This window comes from Calypte anna, chromosome 5A (genome assembly GCF_003957555.1).
Source record: "Calypte anna isolate BGI_N300 chromosome 5A, bCalAnn1_v1.p, whole genome shotgun sequence".
Lineage (NCBI taxonomy): Eukaryota > Metazoa > Chordata > Aves > Apodiformes > Trochilidae > Calypte > Calypte anna.
The window spans coordinates 9,347,581-9,373,190 of record NC_044251.1 but is presented as its reverse complement, the minus strand read 5'-3'; the positions used below and the strand labels follow the sequence as shown (position 1 = coordinate 9,373,190).

Here is a 25,610-nt window from a genome sequence, read left to right as displayed (position 1 = left end):
ACTCACTCCAGTGCCTCAATGTTCTGTACTGAGGTGCCCAAAACTGAACTCAGTTGTTCAAAGTTCAGCCTCACCAGCGCTGAGTACAGAGAGGTACAATCACTCCCCTGGTCCTGCTGGCCACACTATTCCTGATACAAGCCAGGATGCTGCTGGCCTTCTTGGCCACCTGGGCACACTGCTGGCTCATATTCTGCTTGTTGATCAGCACACCCAGGTCCTTTTCCTCTGTGCATCTTTCCAACCCCCCCTCCACAATCCTGTAGTGTCACATGGGATTGTTGTGGTCCAAGAGCAGGACCCAAAATGTGGCCTTGTTGAAGGCCAGCTGGCCTCAGCCCATCAACAGCCTGTCCAGGTCCCTCTGTAGAGCCTTCCTACCCTCAGGCAGGTCAATGCTCCCTCCCAACTTACTGTCACCTGCTAATTTACTGAGGGTGCACTCAATCCCCTCATCCAGGTCACTGAGGAAGATATTAAATAGAACTGTCCCCAGCACTGAGCCCTGGGGAACACCACTTGTGACCGGCCACCAGCTGGATTTAACTTCATTCAGCACAGCTGTTTGGGCCTTGCCATCCACCAAGATTTTTACCCAGTGAAGCATGCACTGGTCTAGACCATATGTAGCCAGTTCTTCCAGGGGAATGTGGGCAACTGTGTCAAAGGCATTACTGAAGTCCAGGTGACTGACATCCCCAGTTAGCCAGGACTGCTGGTAAAGGATAGAAAGTGGCTTGGTGATCACTTCTGCCAGCTCCCTCAATAACCCTGGGTGTATCCCATCTGATCCCAAAGACTTCTATATGTCTCAGTGGTACAGCAAATCACTGACCATCTACCTCCTCCTGGATTCCAGGGTCTTCAATCTGCTTCCCATCCCTGTCTTCCAGCTCAGGGCACTGGGTACCCAGTGAACAGCTGGTCCAACTAATGAAGACAGAGGCAAAGAAAGCATTAAGTACCTCAACCTTCTCTTCATCCCTGATCACTGTTTCCCCTCGCATCCAGTAAGGGGTAGAGATTCTCCTTAGTCCTCCTCCTGTTGTTAATAATAATGTATTTATAGAAGAACAATCTGTTATCTTTGACAGCAGCAGCCAGATTCATTTCAAGCTAGGCTTTGGCTGCTCTGATTCTTTCTGTACACAGCCTCATGACATCTTTGCAGTCATCCTGAGTGGCCAGCCCCATTTTCCAAAGGCCATGACCTCTCATTTTCACTCTGAGTTGCAGCCAGACCTCTGTTCAGCCAGGCTGGTTTTCTTCCCTGCCAGCTCATCTTCTGGCACAGGAGGATGGCCTGCTACTGCACCTGTCTGACAGATGAATTTCATACCATGCTGTGCTTCAGGAAACAAGCTGTGTGCAGGTAAACCTGAACAGACAATTTAGCAGGGCAGATTGTAATTACATTTAGAGGGATTTGGCCAGGACGAAAGGTAGGCAAAAAGTAATTTATAAGTCCTGCTGCCATTTTATGTACTCTAATTCAAATCCTCTAATCCCCCCCATCAAGTGCCTTGAGGCACCCACATTCTCTAAGCACTGGTCTTCAGTGATAGAGTTTTCTTGGTACCTTCTCCCACTCTTTCAGGCCCCTGAGCCCTAGTTGCACAGCAGCTGTGTTGTGCCTAGAAGTAGCTTGGTTTCACAAGCTGGATAGTCTGTTGCCTAAGCTGCCCGCAGGGCTGGTTCAAGTGAGCTCTCCATCAGGACAGGGTTGGCAGTGCCCTGTAATGTGGAACTATTGCCTCTCCACTGCCATATTTCCCCTCTCGCAGGGCTTGAAAGGCCTCGTGGGGGTAGTGTTCACCCAGACATCTGGTTCTTGTGCCACTGCTGGGTGGTTGCGTGCAGCAGGGATGGGAGCAGGTGCTTGGGCACCTTCGTTGTCTGCCCAAGAGCCTTGCTTCTCTGAACCGCCCCGTCTTCAGTGCGAGGTGTCTCGGGGTCTGTGCCCTTCTCCATGGAGCGGATGCCAAAGTCCCGTGTGCCATGGGGTGCCAAGGAGTATTTCAAGGAGTGCGCTATGGCGCTGGGGCCGCCAAGAGCAGAGCGCTGGGCTAGCGGTGCAAGGAGGATGGGCTGCTGTGCCAACCGCATCCCAGCAGCTGCCTCCTGGGGCAGAGCCCGTACCACCCCCTCGCTTCCCCGCTTTCCCGCTCCCCTTGGAGCGCCGGGCGCATCCGCCAGCCCCGGCCGGCTGCTCCCCCCGCCGGCCAGCCGGGAGGGGAAGGAGGAGGAGGAGGAGGAGGAGGCGCGGAGCCCTCCGCCCCCTGCGGCGGAGAGGAGGGGAGGAAGGGGTGTGAGGCGTTAGGACCCGGCGGCGCGGGCCGGCTCGGGGTCCGGGGCGGTGCGGGGGGAGACGCCGCTGCCTCCTCTCCCCCTCCTTCCTCCCACAGCCGCCCCTGCCCGTCGAGGCAGCACTCCCAGGCTCCCCTGGGGCGCTCGGCATGAGGAGGATCAGGGCCAATGCCATCGCTATCCTGACCGTCGCCTGGATCCTGGGCACTTTCTACTACTTATGGCAGGACAACAAACCCCGCTCGGCGGCCGCCGGCAGGTCCGCCGGCAGCGGCGGGGGGAGCGGCAGCTCCCGGAGCGGGCAGAGGTCGGCAGGCAGGCTGGAGCTCCGCCGGGAAGAGAGGACCATCCCCTTCATCGTGAGTGAGCCGCGGCAGCCCAGCATCCATCCCGCCCTGCCTCGGCGGCCAGGGATGCTTGGGGAGCCGCCGCCTCGGGCGGGGTGGAGGAGGGGAGGGGGGGGCGGTAAAGCGGGTTCAAGGGGGGCCGGGGGGACTTCACTTTGCCTTCAGGTTGCGTTGTATTTATTTTAGCATTCTCGCTTGTCACCATGGCAGCCGTTACAATCGGGGAGCAGGGTGAGCAAACCTCAGGGGGATAGAGTAATGCCGCCGGCAAAGTATTTGCGAGTTGCCCCCGCCGGCTCGCCCGGGCTCTGCTCCTCCGGCTGCAGGGCTGCCCTTGGATGAGAAAGGAGGGGGGGCGAAACAGCTGGAAGCTTTCTGGTTCGCGTTCAAGAGGCACATACATACATGCACAAACACACACACACAAATATATGTATCTATATACATACAGTTTTTCATCACAGTTTTTCCCAAATGAGAGCCATGCCCTCTCACAAGCCCTTCCTCCGGCCAGCTGGGCTCTGGGCATTGGACCGGGGAAATGCGAGATGCACTTTCTTGGGGGGACTGTGCAGCCGGTACCAGCTTCTGCCTCTGCTCCCTCTGCTTTGCTGCCAACAGGGAGCTTGGCTCAGCTCCAGAGTTCCGTCTGTTTTAAGCCAGGAACCGTGGTCTACAACTCGGCCTCAGGCTGAGGTTTGGGCAGAGTGGGAGATGGTTTGCCCTCAGGGCTCCTTGCTAACACAAAGGGTGGTTGCAGTGCCCTGATGTGCTACTTCAAAATTGCTTTCAAAGCCCCACGTTGTGCCTTCGTAAGTATCTGTAGGCTTGGTAGGGTGATAAAATTGAGCTCCTGATTTAGGAATTATGAGGACCTTTCTGCTCTTTCCGTGGAAGTTGTTTGTCCTTCCTCAGCCTGCATCAGTAAAGCTCTCCCAGCTCTGAGCAATATCTTCATAAAATATAAATCAGCTTCTGGAGCAAAAGTGGCCCAGCAATACCATTGCCGGGAGTGATCCAGCTGAAGCAGTTCAGGAACTGCACTGTGTGTCACTCTTTGGCTGCAAATCCATTTATCAGCCAGTTAGGCACACATGGAAGCAAACAAAAGCAGCAGCCTGGTGGGAGTCAGAGCAGGGGCCAGGCGCTGGGGCTCTCTCTGCTTCCCTCGCTCACTGGCCCTGAGGTTTTTGAGCCGTGACTCTCTATTCTCCACCTGTAAGTGGGGGTGGCAGGTGTGTGGGTGGGTGTTAGCAAAGCCTCGTGAATGTTTGGAAAATGCTGTCAGAGCAGCCCCAGCCCTTGGGCAGCAGTGTGGAGACCCTTCAGCTGACACCCACAGCCATTGCAGTTGCTAAAACTCAAAAGTCAAAACTGAGGCTTTTGGGCTCATTAGGGCCCAGAGCTGCCAGCAGTTCAGCCTGTTCTAGTGTGAGACCCCCTATGGAGCAGGACTGTGGCAATGAATACAGTGCCCCCTGGGCGAGGACGTCTGTGCTAGTGTTGCTATTGCTGTAGCACTTCAGAGTGTGCTGGGAAATGCTCTTGGGCAGTCCAGGCTGAGTTGAACAAATGGAGGATTTGGAGCTGCTGCCTGTCAGATTCCAGCTTAGTGGTGGGGGAAGCTCCCCCTGAGCCACTCATTTCTCGCGCGTGCTTGAACATGCTGCTCTGGCAGGTTTATTTTTCCATTGCCCTGCTTATCCCTTCCGTTTTTTTATTGCATTTGCTTTACTGCTTCTCAGAGGGCTTGTGAGGTTACATGAATCCATATCTACCAAGCACCTTAAAATCCTCATGAGGAGGATGCTGTGACAGTGCCACACGTTGTTATATTGCTGCTGTCTGGGGGGAGGCAGTAAGAGCTCATGGCTAACCACAAAACCTCTCCATACCAGCTATAGCACCGTGCAACAGATGCTCCAAATCTGGTCCTGCTCACAGAATGGTGTAAAGCATCCTAGCTCTGCTCCATCCCTGAAATCCCTTAGCAGGGAAAAATAATCACCCTTTGCCTCTCCCGTTCTTTTGTAATAGGTCCCAGGATGTGCCACCCCCTTCCCTAGGTAAGTCCCAGTCCCCCCAGCGGCCATCAGCTGGGATGGAGGTGGACCCTTCCCTGACACACCTGACACATCCTGACCTGCCACAATCCGTTTGCATAGAGGAGGGAAACAAGAGGGGTCTGTGGTGTTTAGGCTTTCCCTCATGCATAATGGAGCTGTTTCCCAAGGACTGGGTGGGTTGCCACGAGAGGCAAGCTGGTATGATGCAATCCATGTGCTGCTGTAACTACACAGTGGCAGGGCTATTGGGCTTTGCTGTGCAAGAGGTCCTCATCACACATTCACCCCAGCTCTTGTGGTACTCCCCACCACCATCACCCAGCCAGCATGGGTGACTCTCTTTCAGTCACCCCACTGGAGAAGTGATGAAGCTACAGAAGCATCTGCCCTGTCCTGTAGTGCTGAGCCTTCGACCCTGAGTTCATTCCCTGCAAAGTTAGGTTACTTGATTTAATGTATAATGGCAGTTTCATGTACGAGGGGGCGTGCCTATGTTCTGCATGTCCCTTGGCCTTCTGCAGAGCCACTGAGACAAGCTGCCCATTTTTGATCCAGCTTTTGGTTTTCTGGTTTCTTCCACTCTGCGTGAGTGATGGTGTGGGAGTTCAGGTTTGGGCTCATCTGCAAATAAGGGTGACTCATGTGACTTATGGGTCTCTGGAAAATATTTTTTCAGTTCTTGAAAATTGGCTGCTTTTCTGTCTGGGACAAAAAAATCTTGGCTTTTTGGTGAGTGAGTCCAAGAGTTCTGCTCTTGCATTTGTGCTGTGACATTTCAAATCCTAGGCAAATTAAGGTGAATTTCATGGTTTTTAAAAGTTGAAGTGCTTCTGGGCTTGTGTTTTTCTTTAATCGCTCCCAATACAAGGAATAAAAATCACCTCTGGTAAAAAATACAGTTGACTGTGAGTCTCAGCTTGAAATTGGTTTGTTAGTTGTTGACCTCATTTTTATTAGCAAAACCTTAAACTTAAATTACTGATATCTGACTCATAAAGTCAGCAAGGGAAATATTCAGATTGGGGCAGAGCTGTCAGATATCAGTGTCCCAGAACTGGCTTGTACATTGTGGTGATTGTCCAGATATCTGTTTTGTAGACAGAAATCTTGACATGTGGGCTCTCCTCAACAGCATCTCCTCAGGCAGGTCCTATAGATGCTTGAAATCAAAATGCAGAAATGTGAAGGGCAGTGCTGACTTCATCCTCCCCCTTCCACCTGCCATGGCAGGCAGAAACACCAGTGAGTACCACTGTCCTGGGAACACATTTTTCCTCTGGAGCATGGCATAGTTTCAGATCACTTAGGAAGAACCCTGGGACCTCTGGAAGTTGTTTAATGTGTTGAGTTTTTCTGGAGGATTAATTTCTTCTCTGGGCTCTTTTATTCCCTCCCAGGCAATAGGTTGCCTCCTGGTCTTTGGATATGTCCCAGAGGCAGAAGCTATGCCATGTGTCTTTTGGAGGGGCTTTGGCATCATCTCCACACTATGTATGGGCAGCTAATCATTCAGCATGTGCTGCTCATCTGCTTTAGCACAGCACTGATGAGCACAGCCCAGGATTCTGTTCTGCTGCCTGAAAAGATTGCAGCATGAGAAGCTTGCCCAGTATACTTCTGTCCCACTGAAGAGAGCAAGGTCATCACTGTGCAAAGCTTGATTGCCAGAGGGGTGGCTGGTAGGTAGCTTTGAAAGACAAATGTTGCTCTTGGCTGCTTGTGAACTAAAGATGAGAATTTTCCTATTTCCCAGTCAAAAGCTAGAGGTAGGGCTGCCCTTGGGCTTCTCCAGCTTGCCCACTGCTATTGAGTGGTAGTGGAAGATGCAGAGAGAAGAGTACGACTAGTGAAGTGTTCTGAATCATGTTGGACTGGTGCCCACTTGCTCTTTGGAGCAGTCATGTTGTCTCTTATTCTTGTCATGCCAACTTTTGTGACTTGTGTAGTCTCTCCATGACCCCGCCACAACCTGTTTGGCAGTGGAGAGACCTGATATTGTAATAGTGGCTCAGGCTGCCTGGGCTCAGCTCAGCTCTCCTGGTTTCTTCCTGTCTTTATGCTCAGCCATGTGAAATGAGCACAGGGGAGATGAGACCAAGGATTTCTAAAGGCCCTTCAAATGGTGCTGAACATCAATGGTGCAAACAGTGTCACCTCTTGTGGTGACACAGTGAGCAGGAGACTCACTCTGGGACATGCTGCTGGGTACAGGAGGTGTCTGTAGGTATCAATCAAGTTGGCAAGGAAAGATGTCAATCATTTGATTACCCCTAATGTTTAGCCAGAAAATAAGCAGTAGCTGAGTTTATCTGCTTCTCTGAATAGCTGAGCTGGCAAGTTTAGAGACACTTGTATTTGCCACCCTGTAAGACCACCTTGGCATAGATTCTTCAGACCTGGTAGGCTTAACTAACTTGGCCAAACAGTGGGCTCTGCTGCATCTGTTGCCTGTTGACTTTGGCTGTATGTATGTGCATCCCATGGAGCAGGTGCTGGCTGATGTTCACTACTTGTTTGTGAATGATTTTATTCCTATCCCTTTGTCACATTCCCTCTGTGCACAGCTTTCAGGGAATGCTATTTTGCTCAGAACTCGGATAAGCTGCAGATTCCTTGGACTGATACTTAGACTTATATCCCATGAGGCTTCTGCATGTGTGCCTGGCCACAGGCAGGTCTTGTAGCCTTGGGGATTTTACTGGTAACCAAGGTGCATCCCAAATAAAAAAAAAATTAAACCAAACCAGCCAACCAAAAAAAAAACCAACCCCACAACCAACCTCCCCCTCAACAAAAACAAACAAAAAAACAATAACAACAAAAAAAATTTGATGAGAAGTCACAGCTCCTGTCAGCAGCCTCCTTACCACTTGACTCTCATCAGGTTGCTTACTCTTAAGTCTCCTGCTTTTCTGGGCAAGGATCAGGAACGTGGCTATATAGGTTTCCTTCTGCTCTTATGCTGGGTGGCCACATGTCAGTTTGCACATGTGTGAACACAGCACAGGAGACTGTAAGCCAGACCACCTTGGCTGCAAGTATCAGGAACTCAAGTCTGTGAGGGCACAGTGAGCAAGCCAGTGAAGTCTCCATGTATTCAACAATGGAATACATCTTCTCCTCAAGCTAAAGGAAAAGAGAAGGGACTTAGGGTTTCCATCATGACAGCCTACAGAGTAGCTTCACTCTCTGTGGCTCTGTGAATATCTGGGCTGTTGGAAAAGAGCTGGAAAAGAAACTGCAGGTTGTATTGCTGATGGCTTTGCAGAGTGAAGGTGCCCTCTCCAAGTTCTGGATTTCTGCTGTTCAGCCCAGCCCGTTGTCCTGCCAAAATCCAGCTCCTGCTTGGTTCTTCCCTGCACCTATGTGGCCCCTGCTCTTTCCAGTTTATTTTAAGGTGGAGGGAACCATCCTTAACACTCAAGGGTTTGTGGCAGCTGTTCCTGCTGTGGTCAGACCCCTTCAACACTGGATTGGTTTTGATCTCTGTGGGATCTCTCTTATGGCACAGCTCCCTGGGAAAGGAGCTACTTAACTACTTCTTCAGGGGTTTTACTGCAGGGGGAAGATTCAGTGACTGTTCGACAGCTTAATATTTTATTTACAGTATTTATGTTTTTAAAATGTGGGATTATTTCATACATAATTTGTCCCAGTGGCCCATGTGGTGCATTAAAAAATAAAAGTAAAATAAAATTAATGGTTCACAATAATAATAGTAATAAACATCCAGTTGGCAGCACTGGCCTTGATTGCTAAGTGAAGTGACAAGGTAGCTGCAGCATGGTCAGGGGCTGAGGGAGCATGGAGGTCTGGGTAGCCTGGGATGGTGTCTGAGATGTGGAGGGGAACTGAATGTGTGTGAAAGTGCAGAACTCCTGAAGATGTTTTGTTTTGTTTTGTTTTGTTTTGTTTTGTTTTTACCCAAGTCTTTCCATTAAAAACAAAGTGAGTGAAGCAGCTGCAAGTCACAGTGAGCTGAAGTGTTATTTCAATATGCAGCTGCTTCCCCGGTTAATTTGTCCTTGCATATACAAAACTGCCCTAAGGCTTACAAGCCAAAAATTTAGCAGTGTTTGCTGGAAGCAGAAGCCTTTGAGAGACATCTTGGCTGTGGTGAAACCTGGCCCAGACACTTCATCCCAAGGTGGGCAGGTCTGGAGTCACTTGAAAGGCAGAGAGAGATGATCTGGTTCTGTTGTAGTGGCACCAAACTGGGACTGCCTGTGTTGGAGCTCTGAAAAATGACTTAATTACTGCTGTTAGAAGAACCCACAGCATGGCACAAAGGCAATAAAATAAACAGAGAAAAATGTGCTGGGGATGAAACGTGGGTCAGCAGGGAACTCTGGCTCGCCTGTGCTGAGCAGAGCATCACCTCCCTTCTGCAGGGAGAGCCCCAGGGCAGAGCATGGGGCCAGGAGGGATCTCCTGCTCTTCCTTGGCCCTTCCCAGGGTGCCATCTGGTTGTTCCTGTCTCATGGCATCTCAGTGACAGCCCTAGGAGTGCCTTCTCTTTCCTGCTTTGTTTGGTGTATGCTGCTCCCCCATGCTCCTCCAACACGATCAGTCTGCCAGCTGCTGTGATGGGGATGTAGGCTCTTTGAGGCCCATGGTGTCAGCTGTCACTGCTGTTCAGCCTGTATAGCACCTAGTGCAGGGGCTATGATCTGCACCACATACCATATTGTCATGTTAAGATAAAGACAGAACTGCAGTGACACACATGGACTGGGAGCTGACTTACCAACTGAGCTGCAGATTCAACCTCCTTGCAGCCTGCTGTGCCTCAGCTTTCCCAGAGTCTAAAAAGAGAGAGTTTTATCTGCTTCACAGTGCTTTTTGAGAGGCTTAGCTCACAGGTTTTGTAAAGGGCTGGATATGTGATAACCTTAGCCAAACGTGTGGTTGAGTTCACTCTTTCTATACCTTTGAACTAAGAAGGGAGTTAGCAGAAATGCAGCAGGCCAGGGATCATTTGCTGCAAGAGGGAGATGTTGAAGCCCCAGCATGGTGAGCTCCAGGCACCAAACAAGAGGATTTAGACAGAAGGACTGCAGCCGATGTGCGGCTATTTATCACTGTATTTTTATAAGCACATATTCTTGCAATTAATAAAAGTGATAAGAAACAGGAGGTGGACTGTCATTAGATTTCCAGTTCCCAATTGTGCTTGTGGAGACAGTGAGATATATAGGGGTACATTAAAAAAAAAAAATAAGTAGGAAAAAAGGTAATCTTTTGGGTCTTGTCATTCCAGAGAAATTACAGATGTTGTGATGTGCTTTGAACATGTGAGTAATTTCTCAGTGTTGGCAGCACTTGGGGTTCTGATAGGCACCTGCATCCTCCCTTTGGAGCAGCTTTCTTTTGGCTACTTGAGGGGCACTGTCCCTGCAGTCACCTTCCTCAGCTTCTCCTGTGATGGCAACACAAGTCCTGCAGCACTGATGGTATCAAAGTCCTGTACAGGTCTCCCAGGGCATGAATGAAGCTGCCATGTGGGGCTGCCTCCTGCCCAGGGAAGCTGTTTTGGGCAGTTTGGTGAGGCTTGATTGTTCGTCCTGGCACGGTGGAGCTGCAGGGCTGACCCTACAGTTTAGGCTTTAAGGCTGCTGTGGTCAGGCTGGATTACTGCTGTAACTTCTGACTGTTACAGCATGGGCACTGATGACATTTGGCTAAAGCTGCAGAAAATTATCTTAACATCTTGTTTTCATTCTCCCACTTTCCAAATTTTTTCATATGGTAAGCTGAAGTGTGGTCCTTGTAAGAAGGCTTTGTTTTGAAGTATCAGAGAGGGAAAAAAACTGTGCTGAAACCTGCACCAGCCATTTTGTGGGCTTGGGAGGGAAAAAATAAAAATGTTTTTCTTGCCTCTTGGTTTTGGATACGTTAAATCCTGAAACAGACAGGGCTTGGCTAGAAAAGTGTTCTTACCCGATGCAGGTGTCTTCAGAAGTTGTCTGAAAAAGTCTTTCTGCAGGACAAAATTGGAGAACACTGATGCTTTCCATCTGCTTGCATGCTGAGTGCCTCAAATAAAGTATTTGATGATGGAGAGTATCATGTTCAGTAATGCCGTGATGCATCTTTGTGCCTTTTGTTATCAAGTTTGCAGTAAAAATCCTAATAAATGGGGAAGAACATGCAAGAGCTGCAAAAAGCAGTGCAGCTCCTTCAGTAACTTTTGAGCTAGTCTGGAGTGGGAATAGGGATATAATGGCAGTGTAAACAGGAACCATTGAAACTACACAATGAAGTTCAAAATTCTCTGTGCTCCCTGTTTAGTTTTCCAGAGCAATTTCTTGTAAAAATTAATAGTAAAGTATCAGAGTTAGGAAATGTGAATGTTGCAAGCGCCCATGGCAGATTCCTGGTGCTCAGTGGTGTGATCATGCTGTGTTTCCCAAGTGCCAAATACTACGTATTCATTGTTGTTTTGTATGCTTTTGTTGGGTTTTTTGTTTTGGTTTGGTTTGGTTTGTGTGTGTGTGTGGTGGGGGTTTTTGGTTTTTTTGGCTGTTTTTTTGTTGTTTGTTTTGGGGGTTTTTTTGTGTGGTTTTTATTTTCTGTGTGTGTTATTTTGTTGTGTTTTTTTCCTTTGTAGCTTTCTGGAAGATGTTCTGGATATAGTTCTGTGGTAGGAATTACCAGCTACACCAGCCTGCTCATGCAGTAGTCTGTACGTGTTTCCTAACCTTCTGAGATGTCTGTTTACCTGAAATATAGAATACAGCCTCTCAGAGTGGTCTCTGGGTAGTGACAGACAGGGCATAACCTGTCCCTGGTATGGGTACATTGAGTTACCACATCCCTGCTGGTGTTACATGTGCTTTTGAGATGCTAAGGCTCTTGGTTTTGTGTTTGGGAACAGCAGATCCAGCCAGCCTGGCAGTACCAGATGCAGGCTGGGGTGAGCAGTCTTGTTTCTCTCCTTACTCAAGAGTGCAATGTGGTGTTTATACTGAGCTTGGGTTGGCAGCAGAAGGATCAATGCTCTGCAGTGAGTTAATCTTTAAAAAAAAATCTGTTGGAGAAAATCTGAACAAACTTGCTCCTGTTTGTATCTTCCCTGCTTTTGGGTGGCACAAGTCTGGTTGTGCCATGCCCTGGGATGCCCCATTGCTGTGCCATGCCTGCCAGTGGGCCCTGTGAAGCGTTTCCAGGGTATGCTGGGAAAACTGGACCACACTGGTTCTGCAAACTAGGGAAAGGGCTGGAAAATCTTCCGTGTTCTGGTGTTCTTCAGGATTAACCAGAGGGTCAGGTGATGATGAGATGCAGTCAAGTGAGGTCTGGCTGTGGAGAGGTTGCCCAAGCACTCATCAAAAGCTCCCTTTGGCTGAGTGTGAAAGGGCTTAAAGTCAGTGGATGGATTTCTGGCTCAAGTCAGGTTCTTGAACAGACCTCATGCTCCATGTCAGGCGAGCCAGGAGGAGGTGGTTAACAGTGAAGGTAAACAATGCTGTCCTTACAGTGCAGGATACAGACTGAGTCACGCTGGATAACAGTAAAAATCTGCTGATCTCCTTGCACTCCTTAGCTTACAGTATTATTACAAATAATTATTAATTGTAAATTCTTTATAAATTAAAGTTTTTGAGTGCAAAGCCTCACCTTCAGGAAAGATGTGCTGGAATTGAAGGGAAACATCAATATAAATGATTGTGCTCAGCAAGCTAATATGAAAATTAGGTTATTTGGAATATTCTCCCCTCTGCTGCTGTTCAGCTGTTCAGAGATTGTGCAGCTCTGCTCGATGTGGTCGGTACCACTCTGACCTTGTTGCCCATTGGACTTGTGAATCAAGTGACATACCTGAGTGCTTCTGCCAGCCCCATTGTTTTGGATGCATTATTCTCAGCAAGGCAAAGCCATGGCAGTAGAGTCCTCCTGCCCACTGCCAGAACCCTCAGGGCAGTGGGTCTCACCAGCTGTCACTTGCATTTACTCACTGAGGAACTGGCTGGGACCATGTTCTGCAGGGACCTTGATAGAGGAGTATGATGTGTGCAAAACTGAGCCCTTTGTGCTCTAGTTAACATGGATTTAGTCCTTCCAACCTGTCACAGCCCATCTCATTTTTCCTTCTTTTTCTGTTTAGCTAGAGGATTATAATTGTCACACTGAGCTTAAAGGGCATTGGAATGCTCCGTATCTTTCTTCTGCTTTCCCCCAATATCTCCTAAGACGCATCATAAAGGAGGGCAAGGAATAGATAAACAGGTACTGCAAGCACTGAAAAAGGGGTGAGAAATTTCTTCCTTTACCTTTTACTGCTGCCTTCTTGCAGAGTCTTCACAGGATGCTCTGTGACCTCCTGAGCAGTGGCAGGTCCCCAGCACGCTGGCATTAGTCTGTGGCCCCAGATTACCTGGTATGTGGGAGCAGGGACTCCTGGCAGTCATTTGGGCAGTACCAGCAGCTGCAGGAGGGCAAAGTGCTGATGGGAACTGGGTGCATGAAGTGATCTCATTCTTCTTACCTCCTGTAAGTTAGAAACTCTGTAAGGTGTTACTGTAGTTCCACAGCTCACGTGTGCAAGAGGAACTTGATGCTGCCAGTGGGTTGCATTTTTAGAAAGCTCACTAAGCAGATGCACTCAGTTCCTTGGGCTGGGCTTCAGCAGGATTCAAAATGATAACATCTGAACTTAAGTGAATTATCTTGACTTTTTTCAGGAGGGAGTGTAGGTGGGTGGTGCTGTTCATCATGGAAGAATCTTTGATGTGTTGGAAAGCAGAAGCACACCTAGTGACTCCCTAGTTTATATAGCAGTGAATCTGAGAAATTAGGAAATAACATTATTATTAAATGTCCAGGAATTTGCTAAACTTAGTCTTGTTACAAATTTATTAAGATGAAGTAAGTATTGAGGAACCACATTACATAATTCTGGATACCAGGGTGGTGCACAGCCTGGCTTCATGTGTACATCTGTGGAAGATTCTGTGTGAGTGAGGGTCTTGCTTTGGGGCTCTTCTGGAATGGAAGAGTGAGGCAAAGAGACTTGTTGAATAATAAACTGTTAGGGGATGCTGCAAGCCTGCCTGGAGTTACCAGTCTCCTGGCCATCCTTTTCTGAGGGATTTGCACATCAAAGTTTTAGAGCCTGAGATCTCCTGTATGACTTTCTCCTAGCCCAGACCTCATGTACAGCCTGTGCTGCAGGATTGCTCCTGATCATCTGCAGATCCTTCCTCACAGGGTTGTTTGGGTATCCAGACCAAGCCTCTTCTGTGCAAGGTGCAATGTAAACAGAAGAGACAGCCTTTGTCCTGGAGAGTTCATAACCTCTGTAAGTAAGATAAAAGGCTGGTAAGATAAAAGGCTGGGGAGAAAAAGTGTTCTTCCTTTCATTTCTCTGATGTAGAGCTGAGATTAAGCCTCAATCTCTGCTGAAAAGAAGGGGAAAAAAAAAAAGAAGTATGTTTGTTGTTCAGATCATATAAACTTTGGTTATTAACACTGATTAGAATATCAGTGAAGGCAGGGCAGCTTGGATAGTAACTGTGTACCAACATGAATTCTAAGAACTTAGTACTGGATTTAAGCTGCCACTCTGAGATGATTAAAACTCATTTTGTTCTGTTGTGGCTTGTCCTGGTTTGAGAGATTAAAGGATAGAAAAACCCCACCTGGGACACCACCATCAGCTGCCAGCCTGGTGATGTGGCAGTGATAACGGGCAGCAGCTGAGCCTAGGGGAGGAGAGGATGGATCAGATGATCCAAATGGACCACTCACAGCATTCCTTCCCATGTGCTCCGTATAAAATAGCTCCCAGAAGCATCCTCTGGTGGCTTCTCTGGCTGCTGTGCTAGTTGAGTTAAGGTCTCCAGTTCCTGCTGTTCTTCCTTCTTTCCTCACTGAAGGATATTATTCACCAAGGCAGATCGCCTTCTATGTACTCAAGGGGTTTTTTTTTTTCTTTCAACCTTAAAGTCTCTCTTCCTTATTTCCTTCTTCCTCTTCCCTGGGGAGGGTAGTGGGGAATAACAGAGGGTGTCTGTCACTGTCCAGTTACTGTCTAAAACTATGGTGGTAATGCTTCTGTAACTGTACCTCATTCTTTTTAGAGGTTTCACACTTTGCCTTGGTAATTTATCTGGATCATTTCCCCACCCCTCATAATCTCTATGCAGTGAGACTGACAGAGTGAAGAGTGACTTGGCCACCTCAAAACTGCTTTGGCACTTCGCATAACCTGAGGGGGATGAGATAGCTTGGGGAGAACAAATTCACTGTGGCTGTGGCTTGGGGGATGTGACAGGAACTTTGCACTGACTCAGTTTCCCATGTGCCAGCTCAGGTTTTCCTGTGCATTTTCTTCTGCCTGTTCTTCTGAAGTCTTTTGAGAATAAAATACTGGGAGCAGGTGTGGGGAGGCAGGTTAGAGAAAACTTCAGGATGATTCTTGTGTATGTAAATGTTAATCATTAAGCCTGTTACCACTTGCCAGCATGACTTCTCACCATGGTAAACTGTCCCTCCAGGCTGAGCAGGAATTTATCTCAGGGTATTTGCCAAGCTCTGGGAAGTGGACTCTAGCCTCTCCCACCTCAGCCCTAATACTCAGTGGTGTTAAAACACCCTGCAGTGGGCTGTGAGGGCAACCTGCGTGGCAGTGGGGCTCCATGGGGCTGCTGCTGTTTCTTCAGCCATAACTCTGCAGTCTTTACTCTGTCTTCAACTCTCAAATTTATCAGGGTAAAGTGAGGTTCCCCGTGTTATATTGTTTTTAATGCCAAGTGACATCCATAACCAGTGTCTGAATTCTAGTTCTGTGCTCAGACCTTGTGTGATTTGCTCCTCCTAGGGGGGGAAGAAACTGTGGGCACTTGAATCTCTCTGTAGAGAAAAAGAGTGCTTGCTCCTGGTGGCTGTCGTATGTATTCATTTTTGTCTTCCTACCAACTAAAGCAGACACATAACACCAACGTGCCTGACTGCAGTGTGGAAACACATTCCTGTCTGGTGGTGCAACTTGTTGAGGGCAATGCTGTCTGACTGGGCATGTGGCCTTTTTGCCACAATTTATTAATAGTCAAATGCAAACACAGGCAGCAGCATCTACTTTTGTAGAAGTGGAATTTTACAGAGATGAGTTCAGCTAGCTGTACTCATTTCCCCCAAAGCAGGAGTCTAAATATAGAATATTCACTGCTGTGGGCATCAAGAAGGGGTAGGTGACTAGTTCAGGCTCAAGCAGTCTGGACAACATTAGCTGGATAAGGAAAAGTTACAAATACTTTACCCTCGTTGTATTGGTGGGTGAAACTGAGTAATATTAGTTGCTAGTAATTCTGCAATATGGGCAGGGAAAATTTAAAGGTTAAAGGTGTGAGAGCCTTGAGTTATAGCTTGTACCTGAGCTGGAAAACCCACTCTGTGGGGTACACTGCAGACCATGTCTTGGGATCAGAGAGGTGAAGAGCAATGCTTCTGGGGCAGCAGCAATATGTCACTTCAGGAAGGTTCCTAACATCCACAAGCCACTCTGTGTCCCTAGGAAGGTCTGTAATGTTTGACACAGACTTGCTATTGCTTCTTGAACTTCCCTGTACAGAGCTGTGGGATTGGGGTAGAATTGGTTCTTCATAATAGCTCTGCATTGTCAACAGAATCGGGCTCTTTACAGTTACTTGAGGGGATAAAATAGCTAAAATAGACTGAAACCCCCGATGATCTAAAGGAAATGCCTTTTATCCCAAGAAGGGTGAGTGGAAAATCCCCATCTGTTTGTTAGGGCCACTCAGGCTCCTATTAGGTTATGCTTCCAGAAGACATAGTGGAAGCTCTGACAGTTCAGTACCTCCAGCATTACCAGTACATGTGTGAAAAACTACTTCATGGGAATGTCTTTGTATTTTAGAGGACATCTCGGCCATCTGTCCTCTGGATAGACACCAAGTGTGGCAAGGAGAAAGGTGTTTATATTGCGCTTTACTAAGTGATGACCTAAAGGAACTCATTGCTGTGCATTTCTCAAAAAATTTTTAGTTTAAAAAATATCTTGGGTTTACTTTATTTCTGAGGGTGTGGAGGTAATTGGCAGTATTCTTCTTGGTTTGCAGAACTAGTTTATGTCAACCTGGAAGGAGCTTCCTTGGTGCTGTCTGTGGATGCAAAAGGTGCATGAAGGAGCATGGAATGCAAGGATTTTTTGCTTTTAGCACGTGCTTCTAATGTAGCATCAGTGTGGAAGTATTAAAATATATTTAAAGCATTTGAATGTTTGCTGTAATTATTGCCTTTCTTACTTTGTAACTTCAGGTATTCTAATTTATTAGGAAAGAAGGGTTTGGGTTTTTTTGTATTTCCCATTTACATAAATGGTATTGTCAGTCACAGAAAGTGGAGGTGTTAAAATAACTGCATCATTCAGTGCAGCCTCTCTGCACCTGCTCACTGCCTCATGTAGCAATGGCCCACACTATCTCTTGGAGCCTCTTGCTTGTTTGGGGTGGTACAGAAACCATCTGACAGCTCAGCTTCCCCTCTCTCCTATGAAACAGGTTGGCAATATAATATGCAGCATGCACAATGCTGTGGTTTTAGTCTGTGTTGAGTCAAATTGAATGCTCAGTGTCTGAAAGCAGAAGTAATGATTATCTAAGGATGCTGGGATCAATGGGCTGGAGCTGGCTCCTTGACATAGAAGGAGCTCTGCCATATCCCCTCCTAAGAAGATGTGTGATCTGGGAGAACTGCTGTTAGAGATGCCTGTCTGCTCCTCCAGAGCTCATTTAACAGCCTGCCTCCCATTCAGGCAAGGGAAATGCTATTGGAATATTTTGTATTATATGAAATGGTCTGGCTGCATGTCATGGCCTGATACTGTTACTGCAGAGAGCAGAGAGGGTGATTTTTCTTGAGTGCTCTCTTTGCTGCATGGGAAAGAGGCTGCTCCCATCTGATTCAGCTGCTAGGCAGCCAGATTCCTCCCTGCTGGTCAATAGACAGACAGTGCTGGTTTGTTAGTTCCTAATGTGTTCTGGGTTGATGTGGTGCAGGTTTTGGTAGCAGGGAAGGGGTCCCCTCCCCCAAGGATGGCTCCTGTGAGCAGCTCTCTCTGCTCCAAGATGCCTGGCCTTGCCTTCAGCCATCAGTGAACAAAAAAGTGCATCTCTATGATTAACATATTGAAGAAGGGGAAACACAGGGTAGTTAAGAGCAGGGCAGTGGAGAAGGGGGAGGTGAGAGAAAGCAACTTGTGGAGAGAGGAGAGAGAGAGAGAGAGAGAGACAGACAGACAGGCAGACAGACACCACTACCAGAAGAGAGAACAATGTTGGAGCAGAGAGACCAAAGCTGGTGAGGAGCAGGGAGAAGGTGCCTGAAGAGGTTTTTCTGCACATCCCATGGTGAGACAGCAGCCTGTGCCCTGCACCCGTGGAGAATCACAGTGGATCAGACCCTGAAGGACCGCTGCAGAGCAGCTGCTTGGACCTGCCACCCATGAGGAATCCTGATGGAGCAGCTGTGGACCTGGAGTCTGGGGCAGATGTGGAGCTGCAGCCGTGGAGGTGACCGCTCCCCAAGCAGCCCGTGGCTCTGTGGGCCTCCAGCACTGGAGCAGTTTGCTCCTGGTGGGAGGGAATCAGGCTGGTGGGGTTCGTGAAGGACTTTCTGCCGTGGGAGAGAATCCACGTTGGAGCAGGAGATTGAGGAATCCTCCCTGAGGAGGAAGGAGCAGCAGAGAACAACCTGTGATGTCCTGGCTGTAACCCCACTCTCTGTCCCCTGTGCGGGGAAGGGGGCAGAGATACCAGGGGCAAAGTGAATTGGGCCTGGGAAGAAGGGAGGGGTGGGGAGAAGTATTTAAACTCTGGTCTGTGTTTTCTCTTTGCCTTGTTTTGATTTGATTAATAATAAATACATTTTTTTTTCTCCAAGTTGAGTGTTTTGCACGAGAGCATAATGGGAGAGGGGAACACTCCCAGTCCTTGTCCTGACCCACAGTGTTCCAGGTGGATTTCATCCTCACCATCCTGTAATGGGGGAGGGGAAGTGCGAGTGCAAGTGGGAGTGAGTGGCTGCGGGGGCCTTTGTTATCGGCCAGGCTCAAACCACAATATAATGTCAGATTAAATATGATTTAGAGGTTGCACCAAGCCAAGGACCTATCTATTAAAGATGTACAGGGTGAAAGTGAATCCATATTTCTATGTTAAACAGATTTGGAGCAGCATCTGTTCTACCCAGTGGTTTTTACAGGGGGGGAACAGTCCAGAGGCAATAAGATTGAGACACTTGAATGAGTATTTTTGGTAATAAACGTTATTTGCATTGACACCTGGTGCACTTGACTCTTCAGAAATGTGTGAGCCTCTTCTTTTACAGATGAAGAGTCTGAGGAGGCTCAGAAAGGTTAAAGTCTTGATTTACACTGATTGCTCAGGCTTCATTGACTTTCTCTTTGAATGACTTTCCCACTGGGCATTTGAATTCCTTTCTCTAGAGCTTCAGTGCATGTGCAAATAGTCACAGCTCTTTTTCAGGGAGAAGTGGTTTAAGGAAAAGCAAGGTGAATATATGCCACTGGTGCACAGTGACAGCATGTTTGCACCCCCAAGGTTTGATGCTTCTCCTTTTGGGGTGTCTTTGGCATGAAGCATTGAAACCACTTGGGTCTCTGTTTGCAAGTGTGACACCTTGCAGTGATGTCCCTTGTAATGAGTGAGGCAAATAGCAATGGATTGTGCAGGAGTGGTTCATTGGCTCCTTCTTGCCCAGCAGACAGGAAAGTGTCACTGTCATTTGTGTTTACCCAGCTATGCCACTGAATTTTACCCTTCAACTGTGTTCCTGGTTTATACAAAATCCCTTCAGAGAGGCACATGCCATTTGCACAGGGTTTTTGATTAGAATTCCTCTCTAATATGTGTGTCTTTTGCCCATTAATATGGCAGGGGATAGAGATTAATTACATCAGCGGAAATGCATTTGCTGTTGTTTACTATTTCCATGAAATGTGGAAGTCTTTGGTATCTTCAGACAGAGATGAGATTTCTTATGATGCTGCTGTGCTGCCACTATTAGGCTTTTAATTATTTAATGAAACACCGACTTTTGAGTTGAGATGGCTCAGCAAGGCTTGCTATCTGCTGATCAGGGGAGGCTTAAAACTTCCGTATTCAAAAAATTGTGTATCTGCAGTCATAAAAGGGGAAAATCATGTAAAAATTGAAATTGGAATAGCAGCCTTCTCCTAAAATACATCTGTTCTCTTCTCCCATACTGCTACTTGCAAAGGAGTGTAAGGAGATACTTCATTATGATAATTTCAAAATCAACAGCTCAGTTTGGGGCACAAGTAGATCTTGCCTCCTGCTTCTCTTCTCTTTGTCCTCCCTTAGCTGGCTGAAGGATTCCATTTTGGAAGCATCCTGAGAAGAGAAAGTCCATTGGCTGTGCCAGAGCTCAAGAACTGGAGACTAAAATTGCTTTTTAGGTTGTTCAGTGTGAAACCTAGCTTCCAGCACCAAGGGTTAATTGCTTACACAGGTTTTGAAGGGTCTGTATTTTTCCCAGAGAGTAGTGCAAGAACATCTCACTGGCACCAAAGCCCACAAGTATCATGTGAAGTGTTTGCCAGTGGGATGCAGCAGGGCTCCCTACTGAAGTAGTAGGAAGAATTTCACTGCTGGACAGTTGGTCTTGATGGGTTTTTTGGCCAATAATCCCCATCTATCTCCTCAGGGAAATTTTCTTTTACCTGATTTGTCTCCCTTCTTTCTCTCCAGATGGATAATGTGCTAGATTGCTAAGGAGAACACTTTCCTTCCCCTGCCTAAAAAGGAAGTGAAGGAATTGAAGCTGTCTCACCAAGACAAGTTTTGAACCTCTCTTAACTTAGCACAGACTTTGCTCTCACCCCAGCAGTCTTGAGGAGTAACACCAGTGTGGCAGGCAGGGACAGAGAGAGAGGAAAACATAGATGGCTTACAGAAAGAATGGGTGAATTGCATTTTAGGGTATCATTGTAGCAGTTGGGTACACCTATAGGGTACTGGGCCAAATCCCACTTGAACTCTCACAGTGTGAAAAATTGTGGTTTTCAGCTGCTTCTGTCCTCCATGCACAAAAGCAAAGTGATAAGTGGTATTGCTACTGAAAAGATGAGTTTTATGGGTGTGTTTAATGAAGACCTGCTCTCCAGTGAGTGCTTTATTGCAGGTGCTCTCTGCACACTTCTTGTACTTTTCTTTTGGCATTAAAGTGTCACACAGTCCTCTTTACCCCCTTGTGTTCTGTGCTCTTCTGTCATGAGTTAGGGATGAAAGTACCTCTCCTGCCAAACATGATCTGATGGAGGGTTGTGCCTGGAAGATACATTTCACTGTGAGGTTTCTTAAGTTTAAATGGACATTAAGTTGGAATTCAAAGAAATATCTGAAAAAGGGAGAGTGCAACAAGCATTTCTTTCTCTAGTAGTAGATGTTTGAAGGGTCACTGACCTGTGGGCTGTGGTCCCTTCTCTGTCTAGAAAAACTGGTCAAAACAAAACCCCAAACCAGAATAGCTTCTGTGCAGTTGTTAAAATGACTAGTTAAAATGTCTCATGGACAGCACTGAGGATTAATTGATTAAACCCTTCTCTAGAAAAGTTTATTATTTAAAATGTGAGTAATGTATGTAATATTGCCTTACTGACTCCAAAAAGCATGAAAATAGTGTTTGAAGTGGCTAGTATCAGGCAGAGAATACTGTTATCTGCTTTTAATTGTAGGGCAATATTTTTCTTAGAATAAAAAAAAAAAGGTTTTTCAAGTCTTTTGTATCTTTATGGTGAGTGGAAGCACTTAATTTAAATGAACAGTTTGAACAGTTTGGGTTTGGGTTTTTTAAGGTCTTTCAGATGAAGGACTTGGGTAGATGTGGAAGTAGATGTTTCATGAGGCTGTTTCCTGCTTTGCAGTTCTCCCTTTGAGTTGGGATGGAAAGGAGATGTTAATCAAGTCTCAAGGGCTCTGCAAGACATTGCTGCAGTTTTGTGAACTTGATTGTGTCCTCCAGAAGATCTTGCTGCAGCTGGAAGGAAGGAGGGATAGACAGCTGTGATGGTTTGCTGAAAAAATCAAGTTGATTTGATTTAGGAGCCTGCAAGCATTTATTAATGCTTTCCCCTCTGTTATCTAGACTGCAGAGAACAGCAGCTATTTAAAAATCCCTCTAGACTTGCCCGACTTTCAGGTGGGGAAAGAAAAGCTCAATAGTTTTTTTAGGAAACCTGAGGTGTGGCTAGGTGCACAGTGTCTGAATTATGTGAGAGATGTTTTGTTTGCATGGGTGTACACTGACAAGCTGGAGGTTCATGTTGCAGCCCAGCTATGATCGTAAGCTGTAATTTATTTAATCAAGCTGTACTTTAATATTTTAATTGTTGTAGATTGTTTAGAGGATTTTCATAATCTTTGTACTTATTTCCCTGTTTTATTTAAAGTAGTAATTCAGATCTAGTGTTTCTACAGTGGTACAGAGGAAGTAGTGACAAGCTATTTGAGCTCCTAAGCAAAACCATTGGAGGTCAGTGGGACAGCTCCCTGTATCAGGGACATACTTACCCAAACTCAGAGTCCAAACTCAGTCATTTTAGTTGGTACAGTTCTGTCCCCACCAAGCAGAGGTCTACCTTGAACACCTTTAGTTTAAAAGCCTCAGAGCCATCCTGATAGAAAGGGCTGGTGGCAGACACCCAGCACCCAGCTGCCTGCCCAGCAGGCATTTGCTTGTGATGGCTAAGTGAAGTTTTAGTACCTCACCCCATGAGATTTTTGTTATATGTCTCAGCCTTCCCAAGTTAACAGCCTCTTTGAAGTATGTCTCTCTATTCTCTTGACACCTATCATCATGTCTCAGACTGGGCACATTAGGGTTTGAACTGTGTGGCACTGGTTAATCCAGATATATAAATTGTTATTGCATTACCTTCACCAGGGTGTGTGGTCTTTGTCAGTTGTCTCTCTCCAAGGATGCCTTTTTTTAAGCACTCCCATTATGCACTGTAGTTTTGCTTACTTTACTGCAAAGAGAAACATGATTTCTTCCCTACTTTATGATTAAAGATCAGACTTTTGGAAGATACCTTTCTACTTTCCTTTAACAAAATTATTCATTCTGTTGTTCCTCATGGCTGACAGATATATATCAGCCTCAGGCCTTTAGCAGTGCTGTACAAACCTCTACTGCCTTGTATTTAAGGACTGATTATTCATTTGCCAGAACAGTACCAGGCTGTTCTCCCTTGCAAACTGGCATACCAAGTGGGTAGTCTACAGTCCTAGCAAATCAGGAGGTTGGATGTTCAGAATTGCTCCATTTTATGATGGATTTACTGCACAAAGATTTGATGACATGAGATGGTTTTCTATTGTTCAGATTAGCTGCTAGTTTCTAATGAAGAGTGGGCTGCTAAGTACTTATTCTGCTCCACTTATTTGGGGATCATTTGCTAACAAGTCGACTTTCCCACATTGCCTGAATGTACCCAGTGATTGTGTCTCCCAAAGCTTCTTGCAAAAGGATACCTTCCTTTCTGCTTCTGGAAGCATTCTCTTTTGGATATCCTTAACTTTGGCCATGCCCACAGTTAGTTAGACTTCAGGGGTATGGGGTGGGGTTGGAGGAAGGCTGGCTCAGAGGTGAATATCTGGCAATCATCTTGTCTCATCTTTTGCAGAGCCTTCAGAGTAGCTCATGAATGACAAGCTGAAAACCTAGCTGTTGACCTATGTATGTTGATATGGCAGAAAACATCCTTATGACAGCTCTATTAAAGCTTCTGTAGATCATTGCTAAACCCTGGAAGTAGACTCTAGGAGAGGAGTCTCAAGTTGACCTTACATTATTTGTTCCTCTTTTGTAAGCTGCTTTTGGCTGAGCTGTTTGGGGAGAAGCTGGAAGTGGATTCTTATAACAACCTGACAATTGTTCTGAGAAAAGTTAAACAGAAGAACTCTCTGAGGAGACAAGGAAGCACAGCAGCTTGGATAGGCAGCACATCAGCAGTACCACATCAGTGTGGGTAGCACCATGGTACTGGGTGCAGGCACCAGAAAAGACTTTGGTGAATGAAGTAGGCAGAGCCTTGCAGTCACAGTGCAGTGTGAGGCGGCAGCTGAGCCTCCCCTCAGCATCCTGCTCCCAGGTAACTGGCCCTGCCTCAGCAGCAGCATGCTGCAATTATTGATTTCCTTAATAACATTAATATTAATTTCCTTAATAACATAATTTCCTTTTCACGTAACTGGGAACTTTCTCTGTTTGCACTGGATAAGAACCCAGCTTAAAAAAACCCAAAAAACAAACCAACAAAAAACCCCAACAAAACAAATGGAAAATTACTATGGTATTGCCATGGTAACAAACATCTAGAAATGCAGACAGATCTCTTTATCAGCTGCAGGCTTGGGCTTTATAGCCTGGGCCCTGATAGTTGCATATGCAATCAGAGACAGAAATGATGCTGTAGAGGGAGAGCAGCAGCAGGTTTATGATACCTTGGGAATCTTTCCAAATATGAGACCTGCTCTCTCTGAGACAGGCAAGGAGCATTTGCAGACTGCTGATAGGTTTCTGTCATTGCCTGTTCACTACCCACCCAGGCAATGAGAGATGCAGGGCCAAACGTTCTTCACTATGCTATGGCTGAGCAGAAATGGGTGATTTGAATGTGGGACCAGTGTTGGAATATTTTGCATTTTGAGTTTAACAGCACTTTGTCCTCCTGTCAGTTTTTGGGACACTTCCACTAGTTGGAAAATACTAAAGTGCATTTTTCATGTAGTGCATTGTTTTGCAGAATTACAAGTAAATTCCTCTTTCACATGCACCTTTTGTCTTTCAATGACAGGCCTCCCTCATCTTCTTCCCTAACAGTTCTTTGAAGTCTTCTTATTGTTGGTTTTCTGATTGATTTGGTTGTTTGTTTTTTTTAAAAGTTTATTTTGTGATATCTCTGGTGCTGTTGGGCCCCACACTAGCAACAACAGCTCTGGTTTTGCTTTAATGATTTTTCTTAAATCTACTTCGAATAAACCTGTCAGCAAATTTCCTCTGTGTTTGTTCATCTCCACGTTCCTTTCTGGAGCCAGAAATACTGAAACCCAACAAGGTGGAGCCAGAAATGTGAAGAATGTCTCAACATCTTTTTCTGTTTGGTAGAAAATGAATTGTATTACAGACTCCATGTCTCTAACAAGCTGTTTTGCATTTAACCTATACCTTACCACCACAACCTCCAGCTGTAACTTTAAATATTATTTGTCTTCTGGGTAATGAAGGCTATTTAATGGCACATGACTTAGAATGGTTTCTAAACACAAGCCATTTTCTAGGGGAAATGCAGATTTGAAAGAAAGGGAGCATCAGTGTAGGAATTTTTTTACACTAGATCATAGTAAAATCATGAGTGTGAAAAACTGAAAGGTAGTGGGAAACTGAGGTTCCAGTGGGTACTCAGTGTGTGTTTATTTCTCTCGGTTTCTTTCTGTTGAGACTGAAATCCTGCCCTGCTAATGTCACTGGGAATTTTGCTATGGGATTTCACAAGTCATTTACAGCATGCTTAGATTTTTGCATCGTGTTCTTCTGAACCCAGCAGCAGGTGCTTCATGAAAACCTCAATAAACAGAGCTCATCAAGAGCAGCCCTGTGTCTCTCATGGAGCTGTGACAGGGTGAATGTAACTAGGTTTTATTTTTCATTCATACTTGGAAAGGCTGCTGAAGGCCCAGGCAAGATTCTTTGATCATCAGCAGCAGTGATGGCTTTTGGAGCTGGGCTTTATCTTGAGTGAAACAAATCTGCATGTGAAAAATGCACCTGCCCACTGCTTCTAGGTACTGGGGGTGCTTTTAGGCACTGGGAAGGAGCTGTTCTG

The 25,610-nt window shown here is 46.5% G+C and overlaps 1 protein-coding gene across 1 annotated transcript in view; it reads left to right on the top strand.

Moving 5' to 3' along the window:
* The first annotated feature begins 2,168 nt into the window (after positions 1–2,168).
* The window catches only part of GALNT16 (polypeptide N-acetylgalactosaminyltransferase 16), a 72,549-nt gene continuing 49,107 nt past the window's right edge, over positions 2,169–25,610 (top strand). Inside the window, exon 1 of the mRNA XM_030452567.1 lies at positions 2,169–2,666. Within this exon, the coding sequence (XP_030308427.1) occupies positions 2,457–2,666 (210 nt within the window). The 5' untranslated portion in view covers positions 2,169–2,456. The remainder of the gene's footprint in view (positions 2,667–25,610) is intronic.